Genomic DNA, 12,272 nt, shown 5'->3' with positions numbered 1-12,272 from the left:
CTTCAGGGATGCAGGAATGAGTAAATGAACTTTTTCCAGCTCTTGGTTTCCCTCTCATCAGCTGCCCATGGGGCTTCCCACAACAGATTCGGTTGCATTTTTATTGTCTACTGATTAACTGCGATCAGCTCATTGAGGAGCCCACCTTTGTACAGTAGCACCATCAGTGGGTTAAGAAGGCCTAGAATAGCGTGATGACGGTGATTAAAATCAAGTTCACCTTTGTATTTTTGATCAAGAATAGACCCTCCCTGAGTTGCCTGGGACATAGTTAAAATGATCACATACTCCAACAAGTATTGTGCTTATCCGAATAGCATAGTATCATAAAACCGAAGGAGAGTTCCAGATAATGCTTCTGCTTGTCACCAGTTTTGTTTGGGATTTTGATATAATTACCTAACAGACTTTCATGACCTGAGCTTGTCTTTGCAAAATGCATTGCCTTCCAGGATATGGTAGTGAAAGATTAAAAGGGAAAGTTTTTGGAGCTGAACTACAGATTTAGCAATTAGATTTCTTTTTAACCCTAAAGCTGAATCTGTCCCAGTTTGTGTTATTTTCCTTCTAGCATGGTAATTAAAATACTCAAGTATAAGCAGATGATATGTACATTTATTGTTAAGAAAAGGGGAAATCAAAATGCTTGCATGTAATTGATCTTGCAGCCTTATCTAGAATTTTTCCAAGTATTTCCTTTTGGCAAGCCAAATATAGAAGATGTGCCAGATGCTATAAATGCAACTCAAGTCCCTTTACTTGTACCTAGTATCTCAGAGGAAGCCAGATACATTTATCAATGAAGTTTGAGTTTCTGTTAATGTGGAGGGGGGGAATCTTTAAAGCTTGTTTTTCCCCCCTTACCATTGGTTGCAGTGGAAGTTGCCCAGGAGACAGGATCATCTATTCTTTGTCAATTAAAAACACTGCCATGCATCAGCTGCAGCAGGCTTGCAATAGAGTTAGGAGATGATATTTTTCCCTTTTAGAGGGTATTAATTTTTGTTGGATGCATTTTGATTTGACAGAGTGGTTATATCCTGGCAAACACACAAGCTAATCTCAGATGCATTCACCAACAGTCGTTAAGTTACCACAGATAAAACATGACTTTCTTGTTTTTTGTTGTTTATTATTTAATACAAAGGAAATATGGGTGCTTTCATTTTAATGTTTGCCAGCTTTGTTTTTTGTGTTTGACCTGAGCTTCACTGCTGGTTGGTAGTGTTTATGTTGCAGTCAGCATGCACATCCTTTAGTTCTGCGTTCTTGATCTTGTGTTACTTCAAACAGAGTTTCCCAAGGGTCTCTGAATAGTCATTGTACTTTAAAGCAAAGGCTATAGGATTGTAGGTGGAGTGCTGGGTCTGGAGTCAAGAAGACTCATCTTTCTGAGTTCAGATCTGTTTCTCGGACATTTGCTAGCTGTGTGACCCTGGGCAAGTCACTTAACCCTGTTTGCCTCAGTTTCCTCATCTGTAAAATAAGTAGAGAAGGAAATAGCAAACCACTCCAGTATCTCTGCCAAGAAAATCCCAGATGGGGTCATGAAGAGTGGGAAATGACCGAACAGCAACCACAAAGGACTTTACATATTCACTCCTCCTACCTCTTACTTTACAGATGAAAAAGTGAGACTAAGAGAGGTCTGATGACATGCCCAGAGTCACACAGTCATCAAATATCAAGTGGCAGAGCCTGAGTGTGAACTCTTTCCACAATATCATGTTGTCCCTTGGTGGTGTTTCCGGTACAGGATATATGACAAGCACCCGTGGAAAAGACAGAAGAACCCATGCAGAATGAGACACATTCTGTCATGCTAGGGCAGTGTGCAGTGATGTACTACAGCAGAGGCTAATCTTCTATGCTCACTTTAAATCTGCCTCCTCGATTCACTAAGAACATGTTGAAGTTTGCTGTATATAGCTAGCCTTAAAGGAATTTCTGGTGTATCTGGTATATATGAATCCAAGGCTATGTAGTCCCACTAGAAGATTGGATTTGTGGAAAATTTTATCAGGGAAATTCATAAAGCAAACACTACAATGTTTAAGTTTAGTTGTTATGATTCTTTTTCAATCGTGTCCAATTCTCTGTGACCCCATTTGGGGTTTTCTTGGCAAAGATACTGGAGTGGTTTGCCATTTCCTTCTCCAGCTCATTTTACAGATAAGGAAACTGAAGCAAGTAGGGTTAAGTGACTTGCCCAGGGTCACACATTTAGGAAGTGTCTAGGGACAGATTTGAACTCAGGAAGATGAATCTTCCTGATTTCAAGCCTAGCACTCTATCCCTTGCACCACTTAGTTATAAGTCATATTAAATTGAGCATCACAACATATGCTTGTACTTAGAATAAGAATATAATAATAAGATTAGCTCTTTTTAAATGAAATTATTTTTGAGAAGAGTTCTTTGGAGGACAGCAGGGGACCAATTAGAGAAATGGAAAAGATAATTTACATCTATGTTTGGCATAGCTGAGATGTTCGAAATTGCTTGATTCTGTCTGTATTCTGTCTTCAACATAATATAATACTCAAGCACTCAGCAGAAACCTCAGGTCATGACTGCATTTTTAGAAGATTTTTTTCCTATAAATATCAAACTTTGAGAATGCCTTGTTAAAGACTACTGTTCTTATGACAGCTCTGAGAGAAATGTTTTACAAACAAAAGCTCAAACAGCCCAGCCTTGCTTCCTTACACAACACACACACACACACACACACACACACAATATAGCACAACAACAAAACCCAGACCTAGGTCAGTATTTGGAATGGGAAATGTATTATGAGCCCACCAAACCCTCCCAGCATCCTTACCTTTTATGGGGTTGGAAAGGAAATGAATATGCCATACTTTCTCATTTTATGCAGAAAATGGAAGCTTCATCTTGCCCCATTTTTTGAATTAAGAGATGAGATTGATATAAATGTTTAATGTTTTACCAATGCAGAGAAAGAACAAATGCACACACATATACTGAATTGGATCTATTCAGAATTATCAATGATTTGTACTGTGTATACATTTAATAAATATTAAATAACAATAAATAAAAACTGAATAAATTTGAGAGACTAAATTCAAAATCCATAGCTAATCCTGTTCCAGATTTGCCATCAAGCAGGTTTTCTCTTAGTGTGTATTGGGAGGGATGCAAAATGATCACATCCCTTAAGACAATTGAACAAATGTGTATTCGGCACCTATGATGTACAGGGTATCCTTCTAAACCATGGAAAATAGTTCTGACCCTCGAGGAGCTTATATTCAGCTGGGTAGCAAGGGAACAGATTATCAGTATACACATAAGTGTAGAACAGGGGAGAAATCAGATTAAGTGTTTTAGGAAAAATTGAGGAGGAAAACAGCGCTAACTTCTGAAGGGATCAAGGGAACTTTGTGGAAGAGGGGGCACCTTGGCCAACCCTGTAAAAGGAGATGAAGAATTCTAAAAGACAAAGGAAAATAGAAGACACTTTCTAGAACCAGGGTGGGGAGGTAGCTTCTGCCAATACACAGAGGTGAGAGATGGTGTGTGGAGATCACGAAATATCTATTAGTTGAGTTTGACTGGAATATGGGGGAGTGTTGTGAAATAAAACTGGGATATAAAGGTTGGAACCAAATTGTAGAGGAACTTCATATTAGAGTAATTTATATTTTATTCTGTGGGCAATAGGGAAAGGCTTTTTAGCCTAGGAGAGTGATGCCTGCTGTACACTAAGAAAATAATTTTGGGGGCTATGTAAAGATGGATTCAAGAGTAGAGAGAGTGGAGTGGGGGAGATAATTAGGTGACTTCTGTAGCGATCCAGGTGAGGAGTGAAGAAAGTACAAATGAAACTAATGACTGAACATGAGTGGAGAGGAGAAGTTCAGATGCAAGAGATGTTTTGGAGGTAGAACTGACCACACTTAAGAAAGGTTTGGATGTGGGGGCTGCAGTGAGGGAAAGAGAAGAGTCAAAAATAACTTCAAGGTTTTAAGCCTAGGAATTATTTTTTTTTTTGGTAGGGATTAATACTCAGCAGAAATGGGAAAATTTGAAGTGGATACATGATGATATTTTGGATCTGTTGTGTGTAGATCGAGATGTCTTACAGGCATTTGGAGATCATCAGGTCACAAATCTAGAGCTTGAAAAGACTGGTACATGAATAGATAAACAAATCTATCACAGATCCCCTTATTTTACAGGTGAGGAAACTGAGACCCAAGGAAGTTAATGATTTGCCCAAGGTCATACTTAGCCTTTTTATGCTAAGAGAGAGAATGGGTTAAATATGGATGCTTGTGGGATTCAGTTTTATAGAGAGAGTTGATTCTTACAGGACTGGATAGATGGACAGAAATTGCAAAGAGAGAACACAGAAAGAAACATATAATGTCTCTCATATTCCAAAATCAAAGAGATGCTATTTTAAGGTACTAGCTATTTGGGAAATCAAGCCATTCATTGATCCCTCTATATTGCCCTGCACACTTGAGTGTTGAGAAATGACTTTTGAGGAAATTTTTCAATAATTCAGAGGAATGCATGACTTGTTTGTTGTGGGCATTCTTTCCACCTAGTCAGATTTCAGCCCCTCCCTGCTTTAATGAATGTCCCCTCATGAGTTACCATGGCAAAAAATGGTTCTTCCCCTGATGGTTAACCTTCTGGTGATAAACATTCTCAAACAGCTGGTAGCTTTCAAGAATAAAGGGTTGCCTTCACATCATTCTGAGACAGCATGTTTAGACTTTGATTCAGGCTTACAGGTTCCTGGGAAGGAGAGGGGGTTAATTTTAAGATCGGATTCTTTGCATTTACATGCATATCTTTTTGTGCTCACAGTACCCTTGATTCTGTATTTCTTACTGCTCCTTTCTGTAATTACACTTTTGTAAATTCTGTAATTAGGTTTTCTATAAAAAGGCTTTTTTTTTTATCACAGAGGAGAAAAACGGTCATGATATGGTTAAACTGTGGAGGCATCCCCAATTACAGTGGATGTATGTGCTTGTTGTAAATGAAAGTTGAACAGATAGGCTGAGGGAGACATCATTATGTTGCATTTAAAGGCAGGGGTTTTATGTGGCTATCAAGGCAGCTGGTTCATAATCAGTATGTACCAAAGCCCCTCAGCTTTCCTCGGGAGTATTATACTCAAACTTTTTAAAAGCATCATGTAGTTCATTAAAGGTGGAATATCTTAGAAAGTCCTTTGTTAACTCTAGGATGAGTACAGAAAGGTCCCAGGGCTTTTAAATCCGACTGCTTCACATATAAGCATATTAAACCTGAAAAGGCTTGCCTTGAACACTCCAGTATCGAAACTTCCCCAGGCTTCATCTTGGAATGACAAACTGGAGTAATTGGCTTTGTGAGCTGACTCTGAACTTGTTAATGGTGCTATTTGTGGTGTGTAACTTGTTAGTGGAGACCCAAGGGTGACTGTAAATGACATAAAATATATTTTTCCAGACTAAAAGAACGTAAGTACCTTACTGATCTATTGAATATAGGAAAGAGAGCATTGAGAGATTACTTCTCTGGGAACCATCAAGCTGGGTAAAAAATGCACCTCTGATGGCTCAGAAGTACACAAGACTGGGATGTGAATTAGCCCTAAATTTCTTCATTGATTGTGACTTTTTTTATTATTTTTTCATACCTTACCATCATCGGCTCAGGCCAAATCAATTGTGTTAGATGCTGGGGATAAAAAAAATAAAAATTAAATAAATCCTTTGCTCTCAAGGATCTTGCATTTTAACAGGGGAACTGGCAGGTCATTTGTTAACAAAGACCAGGTACATACAGGGTACATGCAAAACCATTTCAAGGAACCATCATTGCAAGGAGAATTGGGTAAGGCCTTTTATAGGAGATGGCCCTTGAACTGAGCTCTGAATGGAGTTAGAGACCCTATTAGAACAAGGGCAGATAATAGGCTGGACAAAAGCATGGAAACGGGATGGAATTCTGTGTATGAGTGGCAGTAAGTTCCAGTAGTAGTACTTATAATAAGCAGTAGGTCCACTTGGCTGGACAATAGAATGTCTAAAGGGATATAATGTGTAATAAGCCTTAGAAGCAGGCAGATCAGAGCCAAATGGCGGAGGACTTTTAAATGTCAAGGTAAAGAGATCATATATTATCTAGGGGGCAGCACCAAGGAGCCAGTCCTACAAAACTTTGTTCATTTATCCAAAGTCTGTCCAAAGATATGACAAAAGAAATATTGACAGATTTATTCCATGGTTCTGCCAATGCCAGGATTATTAGTCACTGACAGGGAGGCAGGGTCATCTGAAGGTTTCAGTTTTGTGGACTTTAATTCAGAAGGTGCTAAAGCTTCCAAAGAGGTCATGGAAAATGTGCGAATTAATGGAAACTTTAACTCTTGACTAGGCCAAGCCCAGTGGTTTTGGAGGCCCTGGTGGCAAGTCATGGAGGTGGTGGTTGTAGAGACTTCAGTGGTTGAGAAGGTGGAAGAGGAGGCCAGGGAGCCCTGCTGGCAGAGGCTAAGGAAACTTTGGAGGTCAGGGTGGTTTCCAAGAAGGCCAAGAGAAAGGAGGAGACAACAAGCCGCAAAGAAATTAGAGTTCTCCCTATTCTCTTTTCCTCTGTTATTTGAGCAGGCTCTGGGTGTTTTATCCTGTCATCTAATCATTGAAAGAACCTTCTGAGGACCTTCCAAGACAAACATGCAAGCCAGAAGTCTTCTTGGAAAAACCTGGATGACATTTCAAGGGAAAGAGGGTGTTGGTTTTGACCAGATGGATGTTCTATGTAAACTTTTTGTAGAGATGGGTGATTAAAAAAAAGCCTAAGATATTTTACTAAAACTTAAAATTATTGCATAGCATTATAAGTACTCTGTCTAACATTAAGCACCTACTAAGTGCGAGGGAAACAAAGAAAGGGAAAAAAAATCACAGTCCCTTCTCTGAAGTAAGTCGCAGAGGAGAGGGTATGTTAATAAGATACAAAGAAGATAAGTGTAAGAAAAATTGAGGAAAGACACTGAGATTAAGGAGGACTGGGAAATACTTTTTCACGGAAGGTGAGTCTTTAGCTGAGATCTAAAGGAAGGCAGTATGAGATATTCTAGTAAATGGAAGGATGAGAACTTTGGAAACTAATCCAGTCACTTTCTCAGGTTCCCAAATTCTGTTGGCAGATTCTTCAGTTTTTTTTTAATGTCATTGTTCTTGTGAAGTAAAAGAATGACTGCTATCCCCTATCTTTCAACACCGAAAATTATTAAGTGCCTATTCTACACAGATCAGGGGTGGTAGTGATAACTAGTTTATGTAACACTCCTTGTCCTCATGGAGCTTATAGCCTACTTGGATAAAAGTATAAACATAGATTGCTGAAATACATGATATGTTGGGGGTGAGGAGAGAGACAGCTTGTCATGGCACTGGAAAACTTTTTGTGACACTTACTAAAGTTCTCTTGAAACAGCCTCTTGTCCAGTGTTACATAATTTTCCATTTTCTGTTTCCATTATCTGAAATAGTCAGCCCTTGTTCCCTTTAAGTCGCAATTAAAAGCTCTTCTTCTATAGGAAGCCTTTCCCAGCCCTTCTCATTTCTAGTATTTTCCCTCTGCCGATGACATACCGCTCATCCTGTATATAGATTGCTTTGTATAAGTTTGTCTTCATGTGATCTCCCCTATTAGATTGTGAACTACTTGAGGGCAGAGATGGTCTTTTGCCTCCTTTTGTATCCTTAGAGTTTAGCACAATACCTGGCACTTAGTAAGTACTTAAGAAGTGTTTATTAATTAACTGAATATTTACAAATAGATTTATAGTGACTTCAGATTCTTCTTCCCCTCATCAAATTAGCTCACATTTAGATGGCACTTTACAGTTTGCAAAGAGCTTCTTCAAAACAGTCCTTTTCCAAGAATTTATTATTCCCATTTTATAGAGGTAGAAACTGAGGATCAGAAAAGTAACTTGCCAACAGATATGTTGCTAATAAATGATAGGACCTGGACTTGAACCTAGGCCTTCCAACTTCCTTTTTTCATTATCCCACTTTACCTCCACTGCTCCAAGTAACTAGCTGTATTTTGAATTGTCAGTAATAGAGACAACTAGGTAATACAGTGAGTAGAGTGCCAGACATACTGTCAGGAAGACCTGAGTTCAAATCCAGCCTCATCCATCTAATAGCTGTATGACCCTGGGCAAGTCACTTAACTTCCCTTTGCCTCAGTTTCCTCATCTGTAAAATGGGAATAATAATAGCACCTGCTTCCCAGGGTCATTGTAGGATCAAGTGCTTGGCACTTGGTAAATGCTATGTAAATTTTTCTTATAGTTATTATTATTATAGTAAGAGGTTAGTGAAAGATTGGAGCCAGCCATGGGAGGGAGTGAGGATGCATATGCCTCTCTGTACTAAACCAAACGGTAATTATTTTATATTATTAATGGTTGGGTGGTTTTTATTTTGCTGAGGAATTATCCCGTCACATCCCTAAACACAGGTAATTGAAACCAGAACATAAATAGGGAATTTAGTACCTCTGATTCCATTTGGGTGAGGTTTCTAGCACCACCTGCAGTGTGCCACCATAGGGTGTTTCTTCTCAGGCAGAGGATGAGCCCTGGAAAGAAATTGTGAGACTTTTAAAGTACATGAGCATGTGGATGTGTGTGACGAGGCTGGGGTGACTCGGTGTCTCTTCTTGGTTCCACAGGGGTTGTTCTGAGCTCTGCCGAATCCCCATGGTGGAATATAAACTGGACAGTGAAGGTACCCCTTGCGAGTACAAAACCCCTTTCAGGAGGAACACGACTTGGCATCGGGTCCCTACTCCTGCAGGGCAGCCTCTGTCTCGTGCCTCCCCGATCCTGGGAACATCTGACCGACTGCCCTGCCAGCAGCTTCTCCAGCAGGCTCAGACAGCCATCCCTCGCAGCACGTCCTTTGACAGAAAGTTGCCAGATGGCACAAGGTAAACTTCATTCTTGAATTTCTCCCCTTTCCTTTTTTCCTGTGGCCTCTTTTTATATTAGGATTTGGTATCTTAGGATGGGACTTTTCTTTGGCTCAGTCACTCATAAATTAGCCTGTTCTAAACAGTGGTGTCCAGACAGTTGGGCTAAGGTCAGAAGGAGCTTGGGGGGAAAGCGGAGGATTGGCAAGGTGGAGAGTAGGTCATCCCTCTCTCATTTTAGTGGTTCCATGAGAGAGAACCAGAAGCTGCCCAAGGAGCAGACGGTTCCCCACAGCAGAGTAAACAGTGTCTCCTCTTTCCCCATTGTGAAACAGAAGCTGCTAGGTAATTTGTGCTCTAAGCATCCTGGGTAAAATAACACTGGAAACTCTGTGGAGGGAGCCTAGGTAGACAAGTAATGAGCATAAAGAAACAAAACTATCCCCTGCAAAATTAATGATTAAATTCCATTATCATAACATGGGCACCGTTGCAAGAAGTTCTGTGACCATTAGGAGGACTTATGCTTTCCTTTCCTCCCTGGATGTCCAGGATAGTATGGTTTAATACATACATACATGTGTGTGTATATGTGTGTGTGTGTGTGTGTGTATATAAAATTTGAACTAAATTACTGTCAGTGAAGTGGAAAGCATGAGTTTAAAACTTGTGACACTGTTCTCTAAATGCTTAAGGAATGGTTAGAATTTCTAACCTGTAGAACTTTTAATTTTTTATTATATATCTATAGCTACAGATATACACATATGCATATGTACACACAAATATATACATCCATACATTCATGTGTATGTGTATGTGTGTAGGAGGATGTATCTACATACCATGTTAATTCATTTGCATAAATACATGTGGGCACTTCCCTAGATTGCAAATAAAGTGATTTATTTGTGAAGGATCTGATCAGCTCCTATTTTTCCAAATATTTAATTTTTTCCAATAAAAAGGAAAAACACTTTTTAAAAAAATGTTGAGTTCAAATTCTCTTCTTCCCTCCCTCCCCCCCCATGAGAAAACAAGCAATTTGATATAGGTTATAAAACATGTGCAGTCATGCAAAATATTTCCATGTTAGTTATATTGTGAAAGACAACACAGACACTCCCCCCCCAAAAAAAATAACAAGAAAAGGAAAGTAAAAAAAAAAGTATGCTTCTATCTTCATCCAGACGCAATCAGTTCTGTCTAACTCCCATTTTAATGTTTATTATTCTTGAAGCTTGGAAGTCTTTCTTCCCTGCGCCTCTTCTCATTAAAGTATACTGTTTCTCCAAACAAGGTTGACAGGCTATGTATGAAACGCGGTAATTGATAAGAGAGCCTTATACATGTTGATTTGCCAAATGCTCTCTTACTTTTCTTTTCTCTTTCCTTATTCATTAAATTTCAAGAGATTCACATTTCTCTGTCTGCCCAAGGAAGAATATTTAATCTGGTTCAATTAAAGACACGGGGAATTTAGTGACTGTTTCGTACCAATAAAAATACAAGTAGACAGTCCAGGATAAGGACCCGTCATCATAACTTGATGTGCATATACAAAGTAAAATCCTTTATGGAAGCTTAAATGAAGGAAAAAATCCTCAAAGACATTTTCTGTCTTAAGATGGTTTACAGTAAGAAAATATTAAATAAAGTAACGTCTAGAGCAGATCGTGTAGCAAAAGAATTTGAGAGCTATTTTCGTTGCCTGCCCTGAACATTAGCTCATTTTTGTTTTTCATGGGCAAATTGTGCTCTCAGTGAAACAGGATTACAATGAACAGTGATGATCATTTGAAAATGAATGGAGCTCACCAGAATACCATGAAGTATAATGAAACACCTATTGGTGCTGTTATCCCAATTTTATAATCTTTTCTTTTCCTCTGTTCCTATTTTCCTACGTTCTGCATTCCACATGAATCTTTTTACTGAGTTCTGTAGGTGATTAAGTGTGGTTTTGTTTCTACACGTATTTCTTTTCACTGTAACATTCCCAACTATAAAGCAACTGACATATCTCATTATAATCAACTCTTAATTGCTTATGGCTCTTACAACTTAATTATCCTGTTCTGAATGGTTTGGTGTTGTTTTTTTTTCATCTCAACATGTTTCTTTCTTTTCTTTGTAATTGTAAAAAAATGAATTTATTTGTAAAACAAAACAGGCCAGGTCAAGATGTTGAAACTCCACAAATACCTCAGTGCACTGTTAATGATTCTAGTCAACATTACAGAAGTTCACCAAGCAACCAGTCATCTTCCAGTGACCCAGGACCCAGCGGGAGTAGCCACTGGAGACAGCAAGTGGGATATGACGGGTATTGATGATTTTCTATTGCATATAGTCCCCTATTTGCTAAATAGGATTTAACCAGTCTTTAAAAAAAAAAATCACGTCATTTTACTGCTGTGGGAACACCGGTTTCATTTTGTGGTTATTAGTTTGGGCTTTTTTTTTATTTCAGTAAAATAAAACATAAAATTGAAAAATTAAGCCTTTAGAAAAACTATAAAGACCAGCCTTTGGTAGCTTTTCTTTAAATACTGAAGAGGGGTGTGCTCCCAACCTTCTTTAATACAACTTTTTTTTTTCCTTTAAGATACTGCTCAAAGTAAAAAAGGTAAATAGTAAATAATAATTGTATAAATTGATGAACATTTTAAAGTGGTAGTTTTTAATTATAAAAGCAAGCATTTAAATAGCTTTTAGAGGTTTGCAAAATGCTTTACAAATATCTCATTTGACAAAATTGAACAAAAAGCAGTTTTTTTATTCGTAGCGTTGGTATATGACAGACCCCCCTAGCATTTGACATGTTACCTAAGCAGCAGAATATCGTTGCCTTGACACGTTTTGCTATAAAATATCCCTGGTCATATATGCACAGTGTCTAGGAGCAGGCTGCTGCAAAGTCGTATGGTTCATTGTGAGCACAGTGACAGCGGAATTGATTGATGCTAATAACAGAGAAAACATTAATAAATTTCATGAGAAGAAAATGGGAAGAAATGCTCATCTAGTCAGACTTTTCAGCAGAGTAGTAATTGTTACTACTATATCTTGGTACGTTGCTTTGCAATAGAATCCAATCTCTGCCATTTTAAAGGAATGGTTTAAAGAATGACCAAGTCAAATATTAGCATGAGAGGAAAGGTTTTATGTTACGATATTAACATGTGCAAAAGAAAACCTGCACCCATTCCATCTGCTTCTTTCAAGTGTATGTAAAATTAGATATTTGTGTTTTAAGAATGTTTATTTTACTTTGTGTGAAAAATACATGATTTTCTAAAAGTTGT

At 38.4% G+C, this 12,272-nt stretch overlaps 1 protein-coding gene across 3 annotated transcripts in view; it reads left to right on the top strand.

Annotated features, from left to right (window-relative positions):
• Window positions 1–12,272, top strand: part of SIPA1L2 (signal induced proliferation associated 1 like 2) — a 249,998-nt gene that overhangs the window by 196,327 nt on the left and 41,399 nt on the right. For 2 of the 3 annotated variants that reach the window (XM_072647496.1, XM_072647497.1), the window contains 2 exons: window positions 8,725–8,982; window positions 11,138–11,290. In XM_072647496.1, coding sequence (XP_072503597.1) covers window positions 8,725–8,982; window positions 11,138–11,290 — 411 coding nt within the window. The remainder of the gene's footprint in view (window positions 1–8,724; window positions 8,983–11,137; window positions 11,291–12,272) is intronic. The other variant, XM_072647498.1, reaches the window with a different exon arrangement.

Source organism: Notamacropus eugenii, chromosome 2, assembly GCF_028372415.1.
Source record: "Notamacropus eugenii isolate mMacEug1 chromosome 2, mMacEug1.pri_v2, whole genome shotgun sequence".
Classification (NCBI taxonomy): domain Eukaryota; kingdom Metazoa; phylum Chordata; class Mammalia; order Diprotodontia; family Macropodidae; genus Notamacropus; species Notamacropus eugenii.
This window is presented reverse-complemented; position numbering and strand designations above follow the sequence as displayed.